The 20,000-nt window shown below is 49.5% G+C and overlaps 1 protein-coding gene across 1 annotated transcript in view; it reads left to right on the forward strand.

Moving 5' to 3' along the window:
- Positions 1 to 20,000, forward strand: part of samd11 (sterile alpha motif domain containing 11) — a 68,342-nt gene that overhangs the window by 18,814 nt on the left and 29,528 nt on the right. Inside the window, 1 exon segment of the mRNA XM_062541624.1 lies at positions 10,764 to 10,876. Within this exon segment, the coding sequence (XP_062397608.1) occupies positions 10,764 to 10,876 (113 nt within the window).

Here is a 20,000-nt window from a genome sequence, read left to right on the forward strand (position 1 = left end):
TCTCACAATAATATTTTGAAAATGCTGAAAAATGAAATGAAATACAGGAAAAAAACAGCAACAGTCTCTGTTGTCCACGAGCCCCTTGTTTCTCTATGCATTCAGGAGCACTATATGTGTTTGCATGATAGGTATGCCTCTCAGGCACACTGGCTGCTTGCCATTATTGACAACAGTCTGTTTTCCCCTGTGTCTTTAGTAAACTGTGACATGTATAGACTCAGGACTGTGTGTGTGTGTGTGTGTGTGTGTGTGTGTGTGTGTGTGTGTGTGTGTGTGTGTGTGTGTGTGTGCTTGTGTGTGTGTGTGTGTGTGTGTGTGTGTGTGTGTGTGTGTGTGTGTGTGTGTGTGTGTGTGTGTGTGCGTACGCGCTCCCTGGGGGATGAATGAGCACTGTTAGTGGTAGGTACAGCGGAAGGGCCCTAAGAGGCTTTGGGTCGTGGCCGTTGGTGTTAAGCTGTTGCATTAAATTTGGGTCATTACATAGAGCTGCGGGGATGTCACTGAATGGACGGCCTGTAATTGCAGATACATACACATGCACGCAAGCAAGCCTCTGCCACACAAACACACACACACACACACACACAGAGACACACACAGTCACACACACACACACACACACACACACACACACACACACACACACACACACACACACACACACAGTCACACACACAAACACATTCAGTTACACATAAACACACACACGCACACACACAGGCATGCAAACGCACACACATACACACACACACACACACACACACACACAGCACAGTCATACACACATGCACTGCCAAATCCGGGGAGGTCGTCTCGAGGTCACCCCCATTACAACCAAAACCCAGCCAGCCGAAAATGAAGATTGCGCTGTTTCCCTCTGATGTCATACTCTCTGCATTTTAATAGGGGTAGGGGTCTCTCATGGAATCAGATGAATTTGAAAAAAGCTCAGACATTTTCAGAATACAGAATTTGGACTCCTGCCAAGATGGCAGAGAGATAGGAGGGGGATCTGGAATTGTGTACATACTGGACATTTCTCATCTCTGTTGAAACAGGCAAAATCAGTTCAAAAATTCTTGTTACATTTCTAATTGAAAACGATCTAACCTCACCCCTATGATGCACTGTGGTCCAGCCACAGCACTGTCACATCGCTATGGCGCGTCGTGGTGGTGCGCTCCCGACTGCCCGCTCCCCGGGTTTCGCGACTCGCGCGACACTGTGGACAGTGCATGAGCCATGGTGCATTAAAAAGGTCTGGCTAACCTTGTTAGAGAGGTCCTCCCTGCCCGCCCCTCCCACCGACACTTCTGCCGCCCGCGCGTTAAGATGATAATGAATTTAAAGAACACTTATGACTAATATGGAGGGCTTTTACCCTTTTAAAGGCGGCGGACACAGAGGAGCCAACTGCCCGTCTCCGTTCCACCGAGGTGGGGGGGGGCGGGTGGACGGGGGGGGTGGAGAAGGTCCTTGCCCCCCCTCCACCCCCCCTTTACTTTGCACAAATGCGGCTCTGACCGAAAGAGATAATGGGATGTTCAATCTATGAAATTCAATTTCCATCGAACGCAGCCCCGGTAAGTGAGTTGTAGAGGGGTCTTAACAAATTGGATTTGGTCAATGGATGGTGAAGGATGGCGCTGGGGTTTTTGTGTGTGAGTGTATTTGCGCCTTATATATTCATATTGGAGGGTGACAGGAGCGATGGCGGTGATTATCGCCATCGTTACCGCCTCCCTTTTGCATTATTTAAGCCTGGTTATGTTGGCACAACAGGGAAGCCCTGTCACAGCAATGTTTGTTGTTATTGTTTGATCACACTCCACCCAGTTAAAACAGAAACCACATGGAAACACAATACCTTAGTAGACTTTGGCCGCTTGGCGCTTACACGTACTGTAAGCTTCAAAATGGCGTACAGTGTGTGGCCATAGAGATTCGTCATTGAATAGGTACACCTCTACAGGCTTGACCATAATAGGATATCCAGCCCCTGCTGTGAGACAGATCTTGGCACATTGTCATCTTTAAGAACACCCCCCTATATCTTTTAACTAGATTAACGTTAAGGGCCACCGGCTTTGCAGGCGATTATTGCTCCCTGAGCCCACCACCGTTAGTCCGCACATTGGGTGGGGTAGGGGGTGGTGGTGGAGGGGTGGGGGGGGGGTTCGCGCACGCTTTATGGAGATGACACAGTGTGGTCAGTGCACGGTGCGGAACGGAGCGTCTTTCCCCCCCCTGTGATTAATGCGTCTTTTATCGCAAGGATCGCACATCTGGAACAGGAGTGCGGGCGCGTCAACGCAGCGGACACTCATAAGTCAGACCAGGGGTATAGAAGAGAGCACCGTATCATCATGGGCCGACCGAGATAACCGTGGGATAAAAATGCACCGAGAATGTGTACACCGGTGAAGGTATTTCTGTTCAGATATCAGTATTTTAGCTAAAAGAGTTCGTTTTTTTCATCAGCATCTAAGCCAGATCCATGCCAGTGTAACGACTGCGCAGTCAATAGTATTTCTTTAAATCAACTTCATTGCGCAAGCTTGTCTCAGGACTTAGCCTACTAGCGGCTATATGTTTACCTGAGGGAATTTAGCTGAGGCACCTGAGGTCAGGGGCTTCTCAAACCACAGTCCTCAGTCACCTAGGAGACTTGAGCTTGGGTGGAAAAGTACTGACCATTTTGGATTAGGTGAACCGATCTACCTGCTGATAGAGGGCATCCCTGAGACTTAGTGCCGAGTGGCTGAAAAGACTAGAAAATCCCTTTGAATAAATATGAAATTAATTTCCAGCGCCAAACTGGTTGCAGTTTTCGGCTCACTGGTCATGGCAAGTCGCCACATTCACCCTTTAAAGTCGCGGGGGTCTTTGCATCGGCCCGAAACAGCAAGAATACATTTTTTATGAATTATTTTAAAATGCAGTTATTTTACCTGCAGATTATTTCAGTCTAAGTAGATTACTTGCCTGGCATGGGAGGAGTGTGAGGATGGCCTCTCTCTCGCTCTCAGGAGCCGACTCACCCAAGAGCGTCTAGGGACAGCGTGCAGGGAGGAAGTCGGTGCAGACAAGCGACAGACTTGTTTGGGCAGACGCAGCCCTGCAGGGCATTTCTCAAAGTTAGCGCGCTGGAGAAAAGTTCCTCCTGCCGCTGAGAGGTGTCTCAGTGCTGAGGGTGCAGCTGTGTGGGAGAGGGCTCGAACAGGAGCTACAGTAGAGAGGAGGCTAAAGCCAAGACCAAAGACCAACCTCAACGCACAGACGCAACTCTCGCCATTTCTCCTCAACACACCTGCCTGTCGTCTGGTAAGACTTTGAAACTGTAGGTGTTTCGTGGGCTAAAGCAAAGACATACTTAAGGAGTTTGTGTCTTTGTGTGAGTCTCATGGCTCTATATGCTCAAGCCATATAGAGAGGCTTGGCAGAAGGATAGGACATCTTTTAAACCTGAAACTAATCCTAAAACTTTGAGAACAACCCTTTTTTAATTAGTGCATTTGTGCATATATGGGTAGAAGCAAGGAACACACAGAATTGTTATGCAATAGTGCAATATGCAACTTTTAGAGCAACAATTTAGAATGAGCCAATTAGAAATAACCTCCATCCTATCCAACACATGTTTAATGGGTGTTCTCCATCGTTGAGGTTTTTAGCAGTGGAATGGCTGCAGATGTAATAGTCATTATCCTCAGTATATCAACTTTGCAGTCACGAGTGGCTGAATATTGGAAACCAGCAGAGATACTGAAATAGGCCTTGTTTGAATGTTCATAATTTTGGTCTTGGAAATAGAGAGCCTGTATGGAAGTACTCCTATTCCTTCGCATATACATTGCTAGAAAGAGTACCAGAGCAAGATGCAAAAAGATTTCCTGGAGGGAGACTGTGCTTCTTTTTTTTTTTGTTTCCAAGGAGCGATTAATTTTTCAGAACATCCACAGTGCTGCCTTAAGGTTCCCAGATCCGCACGATCTGCAGTATTCATTACGGTTGTCTCTCGGAAATGAAAAAAGGCTTAAAAACAGACCCAAAAAAAGAGAAAAAAACCCCACCAAAAACTCAGACGACGCATCCTCATCCTCACGTTCATGTGCTTGGTTTGTGCAGACAGACACTGATGTATCTTGCGCCGTTTGTGACCCCCGGGGCTCTGTGCGGCCCCAGCCGTCCGGCCGGCCCCAGCTTATGGGAGGCGCAGTACTCCGGCCAGCTAACCAAGGCTGAGGCCCTACTGGCTCTGGGCAGAGTCTCCTCTCCGTGAGTAGGGGGGGGGGGGGGGGGGGGTTGAGGGGAAGAACAGTAGCTTTCAATATGCATCCGTCCACCTCCTGGCTTTGATCTTTTTTTATAACACTGAGCTAAAATCGTGTGTGTGTGTCTCTGGTGTGTGAGTCTGAGACATTTTCAGCTAGTGCCTCCAACGGATGCGTTGAAGTTTTATGTTTTTCGCATATTCTATAGTTCAGTGTGTGTGTGTGAGTGTGAGTGTGAGTGTGTGTGTGTGTGTGTGTGTGTGTGTGTGTGTGTGTGTGTGTGTGTGTGTGTGTGTGTGTGTGTGTGTGAGAGAGTGTGTGTGTGTGCCGGTGCTGTATGAATGCGCGCGAGTGAAATGAGAGAGTTTTCCGTTTGCGGTCATTGTAGATGAAGGGTATGGATTGAGTTCCAGTTGGGTGGCCGTGTTCATGGCGTGGCGTATGGGGGGGGGGGTGGAGAGACCAGTCGGCCCCCCTCTCCCGTCGGCTCCATACATTAATCAATACAATAATGATTAGTGCCACTTCCACTCGTGACGGCTCTCTCGCCGCTGATGTCTCAATGCACACGCGCGTGCGGAGCATCCAAACGTGCGAGTCCGACCACATCTACACGCACGAGCCTGACCACAACCAAAAACTAGTAAAAAAAACAAAAATCCTGGAGAACATTCGACATAGCGAAACCCTTTTTTGTATGTGTGTGTGTGAGGTGTGTGTGTGTGTGTGTGTGTGTGTGTGTGTGTGTTTGCCCTTGTTTTTTTCCTTTCCCCGGCTCTTGCAGGCTTATCGACCTCACATCAGCTTTTATAAGGCAGGAACAACAGGAAAGCCCAGGAGAACAGGCTCGCCTCTTATTTATTTATGTATCTATTTCTGTATTTATTTATTACTCCCTTTGCTTGCCGAGGCCTCCGTTGCAGGCTGCCTCTCCGTGTGAGTGTGAGCTGCATAACAACACATGCTTTTGTTTAGGAACCAGAAGGGAAGGGGGAAAAAATACATATTTATTTATTTAGTTTTTCAACTTTTTATTTATTTATTTATTTTTTTTTGGAGCCAAACTTGGTCTTGATTTTTTTCGCCCAGTGAGTATTTTCAGAAAAAGTATCAAAATTCCAAAATAAAAAAGAACCCGCAAGCATCTGTGAATTCGTTTAAACAAAATGGGAAGCGAAATCGAGGCACTGGCGTTTAATTAGTGTATCTTCCCTGTCGAAGACTACGAACCAGCGCTGCGCCTCTCAATATTGAGGGCTTCGCTCAGAATGCAGTAATATTGGCTGGGTGTCTGAGGATAGATAGCTAGCCAGTACCCCTTCACCCGCAGGTGTCTCAGCATATCTTGAAACATTGCCCCCCCCCCCCCCCGCCCTCGCCACCACCACACCCAGCCGCCTCACCGCCCTCCCCCTCCGCTGCCTGGTGGGCACGAGGTCATCAGTGGCGCCACGGTGGCCATGCCTGCCTCGCTGTCAGAGTGCCCGGTCTGCCAGCTCTCCCTGTGACCTCCATATCCGGTGCCAAAGAGTCTCTCCAGCCGGCCGTGTCGCAAGAGAGGGGTGGGGGGGGGGGTAGTGGGGGGGGTGTCGTCACTGTGGGCGAAATCAGACTCTGGGCCTCAGCCCCTGTGTGCGGTCGGCGGTATCGGTGACACTGGCACCCAGCGCCCCGTGACTCCTACCACACACACACACACACACACACACACACACACACACACACACACAGGACACCTGCCTCAGCGCCACACACAGCGCCCCTGTGAGCCCTCGGCCATCTTTAAAGGGTGTGCATGTGGGAGGTGTGTGTGCGTGTGTGTGTGTGTGTGTGTGTGTGTGTGTGTGTGTGTGTGTTTGCGTGTTTGGGGGGGGTGTGTTGTCTTTCGCATCCTCCTCGCAAACAGTTTCAGTCTTCACACGACACGAGATGGCAGAGCTGAGGAGAGCTGTGCAGGTGTGGGGGCCCCTTGTGTGGGGCTCACACGCACCCGCCCAGGCACACCACACTGGAAATATACCCCCCCGACACACACACACACACACACACACACACACACACACACACACACACACCCCTATGTCTGCAGCACGAGAGACCAGACTAGGAGCAGCTGCGTGTGCTTTTCACAGTATACAGTGTTTGTGGTGAATGTAGCGGCTGCCGACAGCTGTTAATGCAGGAGGCCATATCGTTTTTGGCATCAGAAACACAACTTTGTTTTTCCTTTTTCTCCCCCCTTTCCTCCTTCCTTTTGCCTCCCCTTCTGTGGTCTCTCTGGGGGTATTTCAAGCTCTGCTAGTTCCACGCTGAAAAATCTACGGCCTTGGGTTGGTTGTGATTTCATCTAATTTACACCACTGAACCCTATTTTTTTTTGTACCCACTCCACACCAAACATGCCGTTAAAAAAAATAACTGAGATGTGTCATTGCCGTGAGTCTACGACACGCCGTGAACGAGAGAGGGCTGTGGTGGCTGTTAGCGGGCGAGTGTTCGAGAAGGGCAGGATGCCCTCTCTCCTTCTGGGTGCTGACAGACAGACAGGCTGGCAGGGGCACTGGTGCAGTCGCGCCTGGCACTGCCCACTGCTCGCACCCTCAGTGGGTGACACGGCCACCACCGCCAAGGTCTTCTCTCAACCGATGTGAATTACCAAACCAGGCTATTTTGTAATATCTTTACACAATATTTGGCATAATGTTAGATGTGTTTCTTTCCAAAGACATTAAAGGTCTTCTCAGGTAGCCTGAAAGGTAACACCGTTTTTGATAGTGTTGAGGAACTGAGGAGACGGCATAAACCCTTCCCAGACCAGCCCCCCTCAGGCAGGGCTGGCTACTCTTTTATGGCCCCAGATTGGGGGGGGCTGGGGGCTGGGGGGGCGGAGGTCGGGGGGGGTTGGGATGCCGGGGTGGGTTCATAACTGGGTCACTGGCGACCGCGCTGTGGTCGATGGGGATGAGAGGCGGGTTATTGACCAGTTTAGGAGGGGGGATGAGATTATGGCGATTGTCTCCTGTGTGCTGCGATAAGAGGTCTGCGCTGACTCAGGCGGCTGGGTCTTACGGCGGACGCCCTGACGCAGATTATGACCTTGGCCGCCCCGTCGGGGAGCGCTCATTAGCGGCAGTCACCAGGACAGCTGGGGAAAAAAAGTGTGCTAATTACCGTGCTAACAATGTCCTTGCTCTACAGGGCTTACCTCGGATACTCGGACTGGGGATAATAATAAGCAGTGAAGAGTCCAGGATGGCATTATTATGGCAGATTGGCGCTATAGTCTGGGGCTTGGTGGGGGTGACCGAGGGCAAAATGGCGGCCACCACCATGTGTCCTCTTTTTAAATGGACTCTCTTGCTCTTGTGTTGAGGGTGATTTAGGGATAAGATATGTGAGGGTGTCAGAGGTGTTGGTTATGGTCAACCATTACTGGAAACCTTTCAAATGACCAAGAGAAAAGCCAATTGCTGTGAGAGGCATTCTAGAATTGAATCTTGAATCTAGAATTGATGGGTGACCACAGCAGCGTCCTCCTCAAGTGTAATCAAATCAATTTGATGTAAAGTTTGGCTCAAGGAAGCTCATGTGGATCCATTCATGGCAGACATGAATTATCCGGTGTATTTGTTTTTGTCTCCCCATGTTTCGTTGTCCTGTCAGGATATTGGATCATGCTGGAGAGGTTGGATTTGTTTTTCTGTAATTAAATATTCTCATCTGTGTCATTATTTTAATTGCCTTTGAGTCTGCAAGCATCAAATGAAAATTGTCTCCATTGGAGATATTAATTTGGTGTAACAAATCTGTCTGTTTTTTTGTATCAGACAAAATAATGCATCTACAGAGGAGCCAGTGAAATTTGGTGTGTTGTTTCGATCAACAAGAAAGTTGTTTGTGAGGAACAATTCAATCAATTTGTTTGATCAATTTACTCGATCAATCGCTGCCTAATTTACAGTTGAGGCTTCTCTAGGATTTGTCTTGGATTATTTCATGTGGCTATTAGCAATGAAAACATAATGGCATTCTGTGAAAACATTATGATAATGACATGATAACATTGCCCATGCTACGGTGTGTTGTGATGGTGGCTCGTGGCTGCGTGGATATGTCTCAGTGAGATTGGGTAGCGTTGCTAACCAGCTCAATGTGTGTGGCAGGGAAGCCAAGCACAGCTGTGTGCCAGCTTTGATTGACAAATGACGGAGAACCACTTCTGGGCCGAGAAAATTGGGTCCCCTCTGTGTGTGTGTGTGTGTGTGTGTATGTGTGTGTGTGTGTATGGTTGCGAAGGGAGAGAAAATAAAAAAACACCCAGTCTTGCAAACTGAAAGGCTGCCATTAGCGAGAGACAGCCTGTAATCTGCGCGAAGCAAACACTAGCATTTTCGCTCGCCGCAAACCGGCCGAGAGACGCTCGGCTGCCGCTCCAGAACAACCGCTATCGGGAAATGGGCCGGCCGTACGGACGGCCGCCGGTGTTCCCGGCGACAGTTCCACAAAAAGACGGAAAAAAAACCCCCAACCCGGCCACATAAAAAAAAAAAAAAAAAACCCTGGACACCTCACGGGCCACTCGCCACTAGTCACACGGCGTTACACACATATCAGATATTCCCAACGTGCTAATCGCTTATTTTACATCATTATTCTCTTTAAGGAGATCACAGCCCTAATCAGATTTTGATGAAATGCCCTCATGACACACTTCCCCAGTTTGGTCTCCATACACGCGGCTCCAACTAATGAGCCTGCTGATGAAGGGGATGAGCAAGAGGCATGTACGTGCGTGTGTGTGTGCGCGCGCGCGCGCGTGTGTGTGTCTGTCTGTGTGTCTGTGTGTCTGTGTGTGTGTGTGTGTCTGCAAGGTAAGGTTGAGGAGAGACAGAGAGAGAGAGAGAGAGCGAAAGAGACGAAAGGGAGGGCATGGAATGGGCACATCCCGTTCTAATCTGGCTCTGGGTGAAGGGCCGCTCATGGAGTGCTGAAGGGCAGGGGGGTGAGCGTGAGCGGTTTTGTTGCTGGCGTAGCCGATCTCAGCCGTGATCCAGGATCAGGCTGGTTGGGCAAGGTGCCAGCGCGGTGACGGAGCCCCAGCGAGTGCACTCCCACTCGGCCGCTCAGCTCCCCTCCCAGGGGGACATCTCCTGGATCCTCGCGCTCACTTCTCCCTGCTACCTGTACCACTGGCCACCCAGTAAGGAGGAGCATATGAGCTTTAATCAGCCATAGGCAGCATTCGTAGATATTTTTGTCATACATTTGCTATAATTATACTATTATATTTATTAGCATTATAATTATCATGATATACTTATTAATGCTATAAATTGGTCATTTACTGACTTTGTGACAAAATATTCTATAGCAAAAAGTAAAGTGTGAAATGCTGAATTGAAATGGCTCCAAATAAAACTTGTGTCCTCTTTCTATTATGTAATGTAAATAGCTTGGACAGGCTGAGCTGGCGTAGACGACTGTGCACAGGCATGCAGATCTCATTTGGCACAGCTACAGCAAACGTACTCAAGAACAATTAGTTGTCATTAAAGATAGGCTGGCATATCTGAGGATCATACTTATCCCAGCTTGCCTCCTGCGTTTCTCCACTTCCAATCGATTTTAGGAGTGGTGGTTAAAAACGATAATCACTTTGATTTAAGCTCATAAACTTCTTATGAGTCCTGAATGTGTTGATTAGAGCATCTTAAGATGGAAGATGAGACAGGATGAGACTCAAAATTGCTTGATGCAGGAGTCTGTCATTGCCTATTACTCGCTTTAAATTCAAAAGACAATAGACACCCTAGCAGCGAATCTTTAATGAGAGTTAAGTACACTCCCTACTGGTGTCGGAAAGATGCATATCGGCAATGATTCTCGCTAGCATGCCACAGGTAAATTTTGTTTGTATTAACATTAATCTATAATTTGTGTGTGTGTGTGTGTGTGGGTGTGTGTGTGTGTGTATGTATGTGTGTGTGTGTTTCATGTTATGTGCTTGTGTGCTTGTAATGTTACTCTATGGACTTGTCTTTGGTAAAGCGGCAACTCAATAATGCAAGAAGAGATTAGGCTTTTCAGTTTCAATTCTTTAATACGTGGGCTCTGTTAACAGTGACAGAAGAGTACATCTGATAAGTAACACTGTGCTAATCAGTGTGAAACTCAGCAAAAGTTAAGCTATTTTGCCTGGATTTGTGGAAGACAAATTGAGCGTGTTCTTATAGTGTTACCGTTTGTCTCTCTACTGGGACTTCTGTAGACACCATGAGCAGCACAGTTACATTTCTTGAGAAGAGCTTTTATTGTGTCTTTGTTGGACCCCTGTATTTATTTGTAAAAGCAATTTCACTAAAATAGTTCTCTCTCTCTCTCTCTGTCTCTCCTTTTCCCTACATTCTTTCTCTTCTTCTCTCCTCTCCTCTCCTCTCCTCTGCACTCTGCTCCCTCCTTCTCCTGCTCCTCCTGCGGCGGTTCCAGTCGTGACAGTGACCTCTCAACGATCATCTCCAACCTGCACAACACCCGACAGCACGGCATGCCCGAGGGCCAGCCCTGCGCCGACATCAACAACCTTGGCCCCGGACAGGCAGGTAAGACACGCCTGGAGTTGCCAGCCGCACGGCTGCGGACGGGTGGGGTGATGGAGGGGTGATGGGGGTGTCGATGAGGGGTGGGGGTGCGGGTGCGGGTGGGGTGTGTGTGGGGGGGGGGACGCTGCCTGCCAGCTGCTGCTGCTGTTTTTCTTCACAGTTTCTGTAGTTTCTTTCTCTTCAGCTGAGCCAGTTGTTTCTTGTTTTTCGGCTAATTCTCAGCCCTCTCCGCCACTCTCTTGTTTTTCCGTCCTGCACATGGGGTGGGGGGGAGAGGACAACAAAATGAGGGGGAACCATACCCTTGTCCCCTTTTGGGCACTCATTAAATAATTAAACTCCGCCGGTTCTTTTGTGCGTCTCTCGTTCTCCGGTTTTGGTGTAATTTGCTTGATTGAGGAACTTAAGCTCATTACTCATCCCTTTGTGTCCAGTGCTTAATGTCCTCTTTTTTCATGAGGGGATTTCTTTATCAGGCGCCAGGTCTGCCCCTAAACCCTCGCGTTAAATCACCGCTCTGGTCAAATAGCCTTATTTCCCATTAATCCAGTTTCAGTCAAACAAAGGGACTACAGTGGGCATTAATCTAATGGCTACTCACTCAAGCAGAGTTCAGGTTTTATGTACGGCCGTTCTTACGCAAATGGAGGTTTGTCCTGATCAAAGGCTTTGGTTCGTTTTCTTTGTTTGCCGGCTTTCTCGTTTCCCGCTATTCCAGTGTGGCTGCTCGTCACAAGGATCTACTGTATGTCTTTAGAAATGTGTTTAGTGCAATTAGTGGTTTCTTGAATGTGCGCTTGGCTGTTGTTATGGTTTTTTCGCATGACACATTGACGTCAGCGACGGTAGTTTCGGGGGCCGGTGCTTTCGCAGGTGTTTTGCCTCAAGGGCAGTATTTGCCACACTTCCCCAAATGCTTTGGCCGTCTACATCTGTCTCTGCCTTTGTAGTTAGTCTGCTTAGTTCGTTATTCTCTTATGCTGGACAATTTTTTAAACTTGATTGATGTCGTTTTAGATGTACTGTATATACTGTATGTTCAATGTTTGTAAATCGTGCATCTAAGTCATCTAATTTGAACGGAGTGTGAAGACAAGATTCTTTAGAGTAAATGGCGCCTACAAATTCATGGAAATATGGTGCACAAAGCACCCTGTCAAAAGCAGTGCTTGAGCAAGAAAGGATATATTCTACTTTAGAGTCTGAAGTAATGTCTGTCTCCTGTGGCACTTTGGAGAGTAAGGCTGTTGCTGTCTGGAGAAAATAAGTTACACATTCACCAACCAGTGCCAACAAACCAGAAAACTTTGACTGCTACTTAACAGCTTTACTGATACAAACGTATTAAGGTAGACATGTTTCAATTAAACAAAGTAAAACGGATGCTTAAAAAGCATGCTTAGATATTTGTTGTCTTTGCCATATGGGCAGGTCCAGCCTAAATCCTGATCACATAAAGTGGCATCAGTGCAGCTTTGGCACTTACCGACACCCGCCTCTGCCATCTCCTGCCGTTTCTCATCACCAGCGCTCCTTTAATTGCCCATAAGATGATTCACATTAAGGCGCAAATCACCTTGATACGTGTGGATGTTTAGACTGGCCAGCAGATCTCTGTAGGATTCAGTGGGGTTGAGGGGGAGGGAGGAGAGAGAAGAAGAAGAAAAAAAAGACTAGTTTAATCTCCAATAATCTTAATTGAGAAATCTCAATTAATTCTAATCTTAATTGAGCAAGACATAAAGGGATGAGGGGGGCTGGTGCCTCCCCCTGTGGGCTGGGCCCTGGAAAATCTGTCCGTTTGAGCATTAACCCAGAGATTTGGGAGTCCGTTTAAGCGGCTCGCCCTGTGTCTGTAAACAAGTCCAATCCGATCACCTAGTGTGTCTAATTCTGTCTGCCAGTGAAATTAGAGAGCCTGTGTCCCGAGGGAAGGTCAGGGGTCGACAGGGGACGTGACAGACAGTAGGGCTCGTCGTCGGTATGCCACACATACACACACACACACAAACACACACACACAAACACAAACAAGGTGGAAGGTCCCACTGTTCTCTACGCAGCAGAGAGGACTTCTCAGGGTCAACGTGAAGGCCCTAGCAGTATTAGTGCCAATGCACTGTAGCGGAATGAACGTGCCTCAGTGTTTTCATTGGTGGACGTGCCTGTATCTGAACATGCCTGAATGTTTTATTTCACTAATGGCCTCCGAGATCACATCTCTGAGGTAAATCCAGAAATTGCTCCATGCCCACGTTTTTCATTGATGGCGAGATTAGTTTAGTTTACTTTACCACTTATCATAAGCATTGAGTGTTAAGCTATTACAAAATATTGTTTCTTTAAGCCTCCCTTTAAAAAAAAAAAAAAAAAAAAAAAAAATGGCATTGGCAGTGCGGAAGCGATTGACAAGAATGTGCAAGCAGAGAATGAAATGGAGCAAGAAGGAAAAGAGAGAGAGAGAGAGAGAGAGAGGCAGTGGAAAAAAAGAGCATTACGAAAGTTGGAATGAGGTAGCGTTGCAGCGGCGGCGGCGGTATCTGGGGAGGAAGGCAGGCAGGGCAGACAGCGGAGAGAGACGGAGAGGGAGCGAGAGAGAGAGTGAGAGAGAGAGAGAGAGAGAGAGAGAGAAGCGAGGCGAAGAGGGGAGAGGCGAGGCGAGGCGGTCGCGACAGACAGCCAGGCAGGCAGGGGGAGAGGAGGAGGAGGAGGAGGAGGAGGAGGAGGAGGAAGCGGGGCCGCTCGGCTGGAGAGCGCCGTTAATTAAATCTGAGGGACAGACAGGAGGGCTGACCCAGGCGTCAACAGCCCGGGACGGAGGCCGCCCCTGCTCCCGACGGCCGGCCACACTGGCCCCGAGGCGGCCGGGGGGGGGGGGGGGTGGCGGGCGGGGAGGGGAGAGTGAGCGAGCGAGCGAGAGAGAGAGAGCGAGGAAGGGAGCGAGAGAGGGAGCGAGAGAGGGAGGGAGGGAGGGAGAGGGAGAGAGGGAGGGAGGGGTGGCTAGGGCGCCGGGTAGATCGTCTGGCTCCCTGTGCAGACTCCAAACTGTGGCTTTGCGGTCAGCCCAGAGACTCTTAATAGGCGTATAAGGTGTTTCTGCTTTTTTCCCTCCCCGCCCTGTTCCTTTTGGACTCCCCCGGTTTTCTTATGGCACATGGGGAAAATTGTGATTACGTGTTTGTGTGTGTGTTGGGGGGTGTTTATGTGCTCGTGTATTTGTGTGTGTGTGTGTGTTTGTGAGTGTGAGTGAATGCGCACTCTGATTTTATTTCACACAAGAGTCGTCCACCTCTCAACAGTCAACAAACTGTTTTCTGTTTGATACCGGTGGCCCCTCTGCACTAAGCTTCTAACTCTGCTTCAAACAGTTGACAGTGATGCTTTGTGTGTGTGTGTGTGTGTGTGTGTGTGTGTGTGTGTGTGTGTGTGTGTGTGTGAGAGAGAGAGACACACACACATAGAGGGAAGAGGGCTTCAGTCAGCTGAATGCAACAATTCATTATGTATGGAGTTTTTTCACACTTCCCTCTTAGTCATTCCCTTGCGCTCCTCATTTACTGTATTCTATCCACCCCCATTCCCAATCCTGCTTTTTCTCTTCCTGTAAGGAAAATCTGCCCTTTATCCTCCATTTTTGCTCTCTCTCTCTCTCCCTCTCTCTCTCTCTCTCTCTCTCTCTCCTCTTGTCTCCCGGGGCTCACTGTGGGAGAGCGCTAGCGTCGATGGGCTGGTGTGGGGGTGGGTGGCTGGGTGAGGGGAGACGCTGCATCCTCTGGGCAAACGGAAGCGCCTCTCCCCTCCCCTCCCTTCCCCTCCCCACACACCCCTGTCCGCCTCCCACCTCCCTCCTCCTCCTCCTCCTCCTCCACCGCCACCCCACCCCCCGTAGCCAATCAATGGGAGCCTTTCAGCCCCGGCAGAGGCCCGCAAACACGGGATCAATAAGTTATTAGCACCATTCTGTCAGCTGTAATGTGCAGATTGATCGGGGTCCGTGGCTCCCGGCCGCCCGCCGGTCGCCACTTCCCCCGGCCTGATAAAGATGACAGATTAAGGGAATAAGAAAAGCGAATTAAAGAGTCTGGCTGTCTGAGCCGTCACTGGTCCGGCCCAGGAGATAGGGACGAAAGAAGAAGAGGAAGAGAGAAAGAAGAGGAAATGGAGGAGAATAGGAAGAAGAGAGAGAGAGGAGGAAAGAGTCAGACATGGAAAAGGAAGAAGAGAAGGAATCTTTGGCTTCTATCTCTGTCTGTCTCTTTCTCTTTCTCTCTCGTATTTTCCTGTCGTCACTCTGTCGCGCCGCTTCTTGTGTTTGCTCTTCCTCTCCTCCACTCCCTCCCTTTCTTTAGCTCTTATATTTACTCTTCTCTCTCTCTGTCTCTGTCTTTCTCTCCAGCTCCCCCCCCCCCACACACACACACACACACCACCACCACTCACCTCCCCTCGCTCCTGCTGCTGCTACTGCTTTACCTGTCAGACGAAAGGTGAAGTTAAACATGCTTATGCCCGGGCCATAGGCCAGGAGCACGGGCCAGCATAGGCCAGCCGGGGGATGGGGATGAGGATCGGGGGGGGGGGGGGGGTTGATGTGGTTCCTCCTTCACTCCTCCTCCACTCCTGTCTTTGTTTGGCCTGCCGTAAGTGGAAAAGACAGTCGGCTTTGTGAGGGCACGAGGGGGCCTCGGCAGAAGAGCCGGCCTAACCTATTTACTTAGTGGTATTAGCGGCGGCACAGAGCAGAGGAGGCGCCAGCAGAGGTGGAGCCGTGGGGAGGGGGGAGGGGGGTGGGGGGGTGTGGCGGGTGGGTGGTTGGCGTGGAGATGAGGCGGCCAGCAGGCTCTGTTTGGTGTTAAACGGGCGCATCAGCGCTTTAAGAGGCAACATTTAATTGGCATTAAAAGCTTTCCGCCTTTAAATCTCTGACCTGCGGGCACCTTCTTCACAAACTCTAGTCCCTTTTCTGGTTCAGACAGCCTGAGAGCAGTTCTGAGGTTTATTTGTTTATTTGTCTGTTTGTTTTTCACAGCGTGTCGTAAGAGTTTGGATGAGAGGAGGTGCGCAGAATTCAGGGAATGTTTTTGTCTGAAATGTGCGTTATCACCTTGTAACAATTAGAGACATTTAGAAATGAAGGGTATAAAGGAAAGAGGAAATGATATCCCTTCTCCTTAGAAAATACTGGTGTTCAAAGTAATGAAAATCAAGCTGCTCTACGTGGATATTAGCCATAACAGTTTTTGTTTGTCCAAATCGGCTAGTTTATACTAGTGTCACTGCACTGAGCTACACTCGTAGTGTCATCAAGTTAGCGGCTAAAGTACAGTATAGTAGCGGTTAGAGTATAATCAGTCCATTAACAGGAAGCTAAATCACCATAGTGGTAGATCTTTATATCGATCATAATTTCAAATTCAGACACAGTGTAGCATCTTGGCCCTTAATACTTTGTCATTTAATAGCAATAGTCATGTAATAGTATGCTAACATTGGACCATACACAATATTGTTTATTGGTGGATGGGGATTTCTATCTGAAAAATATGATTTTGCTCAGAAACAGGCTGTCAGTCCATCAAAAGAGATGGCGTATGTATGCAAGTCATTTCTGGTGAATTATGTTATAAATGGAAGTGTTTAACTTCACCAGTGGTTATGAGAAAGGGGAAAAGCTGCCTGCTGTACCATTAACGGCCCACTATAACTTCCCGTCAAGGCCGCGTGAGAGGTGAAAATTTAGTGGTATCCCATAAGAAAGACGTTTATGACGCCAGTATCCCGTCCCCCCAGTGTACGTACATCACATTGATTCATGCTCAGTTTAGGCCTGTCAGCCACATGCCCACTGCTTACGTTTGTGTGCGAGTCAATAGATTTGGCTAGCCGTGGGTTCTCAAGGCAGCCAGCCCAGAGCCCAGCCTACGAGGGGAAGGGGTGGTGTGTGTGTGTGTGTGTGTGTGTGTGGACTGTGGAATAAGTCATTCAGCCCAGGCCTTTGAATTATGTGCATAGAATAATAGACTTCCCTTCAGAGCCAGGCCCTGGACTTTCCCTTTTGTCTGAGGCATTATTCCCCCCCCCGTCTCTCTTCTCCCTCCAGAGTAGAGCGAGCGGAGCCAACTGCCCGGTATCTGAGGCCTTCATCTGCACTCGTCTCGTCTTATCCCCTCTAATTTCCTCCTGTGCCATATTTAGCTGTGCGTTTCACTTTGACTCTTGACACTTTGAAAAAAATATTAATATAAATCACTGAACCAAAAGGAGGTTAGCGCACATTTTTACTAGAGTACAAGTTAAAAAGGGTTTTGTTACAGTAAAAAGGTGTATTTGCTTGTATGTGAGGCTCTCGTATTTGTATGTGTGTGAGTGTGGGTGAGAGAGTATCTGCTGATAGCAGGCCCGTGGGCAGCCTTGAGCTGTGGCTGGTGGTGACGGTGACAAAAAAATGCTGGCAGTAGCTGAGGCGCAGGCACAGGCGATAGATAGTGTGGGCGCCCACAATAATAGTGGCGATAAGGACATGACCTCAGAGTGCAAAGACTAACAGTGGATGGAAAGGTGGTGGGTGAGCTGGAGAGATAGAGCCCACTGCCCCTGTGCTCCTGGCCCAAGGGGTCAGACGACAGAGGAGCAAGGGGAGGCTGGCCACCTGATTCCCTCCCCCGGCCTCTCACACAGCTGCACAGCTCCATCCACAGAGCTGCCCAGTGACTCAGGTGAGGGAGGGGGGCAGGGGGGGGCCTGGAGATGGGTGATAGTGCAGTGTTCCGCTGCTCAGTGGTTTTCCTATGAACTCAGAGCAGATTTAAAATCTTAATTTGAAGTTGAGTTTAGCCGAGGTCAAAGCGAGGGGAACGTTAGGAGTAAGAAGTGCAGAAATGGATGGAAGATGGAGAGTAGAAGCGAGAGAAGGAGTAAGTGATCAGACCCTCTCTGCCTCCCTCCCTCCCCAGTGGCCTCCCCCCCTTCTCTCCTTCCCTCAGGGAGGGAACATGAGGTGATCTAGGCCCATTAGGGAGGCCCCTCTCTCCCTCTCTCTCAGGGCCCAGATCAGGAATACACTTCACCCAACTACACACGCACACACACACACACACACACACACACACACACACACACACACACACCCCTCTCTCCTCCATACCCCCAGGCTGCACCCCCTCTCTCCCCCCCCAGAGAACACATCAAACGGGATCATTAGTGAACCTCACTCCAGTGCCGCGCTCCTCAAAGGGCCCCGGCGTCCCTGCCTCGCCACTCCAGAAAGCCCTTTCAAGCACAGGCTTGCTCCCGCTCCCGCTCCCTCCACCGGCTCCACCGCTTTCTTATCGGAGGGGAGGGATGAACAGAGCGCTTGTGGTGGAGAGGAGTGCTGGAAGACGGGGGTGGAGGGTGGAGGGGGGGGGGGGGGGGGGGGGGGGGTCAGTGGAGGGCTGGGGGGGTGGGGGGCATGACGGAGCGTGTGTGTGGGGGGGTGGTGTTGTGCGCTTTCTGCACACAGGCCATGCAGTTGTTCAGGCTGACATTCCTGCCTCTCTCTCTCTGCTCACCCCAGAAGGACTATCTTCTGTTTTTCTGTTTCTTCTTCTTCTTCTTCTCTCTTGTTTTCATGGTCCATCCAGCCATCACTGAGCGGTACAGAGAGATGTACCCGCGGGTCGCTTTTGAGCTTTGGGGCTCGGACTAGTCTGTGATGACAGAGTTTCCACACGCTAAGCAGTTCTGAAGCGCTTCTGTCACCGCTGTTTTCAGAAAGACTTCAGAAGAATTAAACACTGGACAAAAAAAATAATCAAGAACTTAAACAGACAGAATGCTAAAACCATTGTTGAGTATGAACAACTTCAGGAGAGTACATACAGCAACAGTAGCTGTATGTGAAGGGTAGAGTGGAGAAATAGAGCAAAAAACGAGAGAGGAAGAGAGAGAAAGACAAGATGTAGAAAAGAACGAGAGAGAGAGAGAGAGAGAGAGAGAGAGAGAGAGAGAGAGAGAGAGACAAAGCAGTGACAAACGGCTTCTTCCTTCCTGCTTGCATGCAGCCTCATGCAGCCGGCGTTATTAGCAGGATATTGATTTGCGATGTCTTTGGGGGAGGGTGCTGTAATTGTACACTAGACGCTACTCTCTCTCTCTCTCTCTCCCTCTCTCTCTCTCTCTCTCTCTGGCACTCAGTGTTAATGCGGGGCTACTCAACTCCCCATGACCCGAAAGGGAGGAGAAATATGGCAGGACCTCCGGAGTGATGGGGGGTTGGAAGGGAGGGAGAGAGAGAGAGAGAGGCAGAGAGAGAGAGAGAGAAAGTGAAAAAAAAGAGGCGAGAGGAAGAGCAACAACGAGAAGGAAAGAGAAAGAGAAAAAAAGAATAGAGCGGCTCAAAGGGCTTTTTGCGAGAGCCCTGCACGGAACGAGAAGGCGAACAATAGAAACTTGTGTGTGTGTGTGTGTGTGTGTGTGTGTGTGTGTGTGTGTGTGTGTGTGTGTGTGTGTGTGTGCGCGCGCTCGCTCAGGAGCAGGAGCGGCCGAGGCGGCGTGGGCCCAACAAAGAGGAGCGAATAGGAGTGGCGGCCCGCCGACTAAAAGGAGGACGCAGCCAAGGCTGCTGAGCTGAGGCGAGCTGCACTGTGTTGGCCTCCGTCTGCTTTTCTCTCTCTGCTGGTGTGTGTGTGTGTGTGCGCGCGCGTGTGTGTGTGTGTGTGTGTGTGTGTGTGTGGGAAGGGGGGGGGGCCTGATTACCAGGCCAGCCAGAGGAAAGAGGGGGATTGTGCGAACCTGAGAGAGAGAGGGAGCGAGAGAGAGAGAGAAGTGGCAAGACACAGAAAGAGGAAAACAGTGAGAGAGCGAGAGGCAGAGTGGGAGAGCGGAAAGGCGAGAGAGGTGGAGAGAGAGAGAGAGAGAGAGAGAGAGAGAAAGAGAGCCAGAGCTGGAGGAGAGTAAGAAAGAAAAGGAGTTAGAAAAGAATGAGAAAGAAGGCTGAAAGTCACAGATAGAGAGGCAGAGAGTGTGAAAGGATAGAACGAAAAAAATAGAGAGTGGAGATAGAGAAAGAGAGAGAGGGAGATAGAGAAAGAGAGAGCAGGAGATAGAGAAAGAGAGAGCAGGAGAGATAGAAAGGAGAGAGAGG

This window comes from Sardina pilchardus, chromosome 7, assembly GCF_963854185.1.
Source record: "Sardina pilchardus chromosome 7, fSarPil1.1, whole genome shotgun sequence".
NCBI classification, from domain to species: Eukaryota; Metazoa; Chordata; class Actinopteri; order Clupeiformes; family Clupeidae; genus Sardina; species Sardina pilchardus.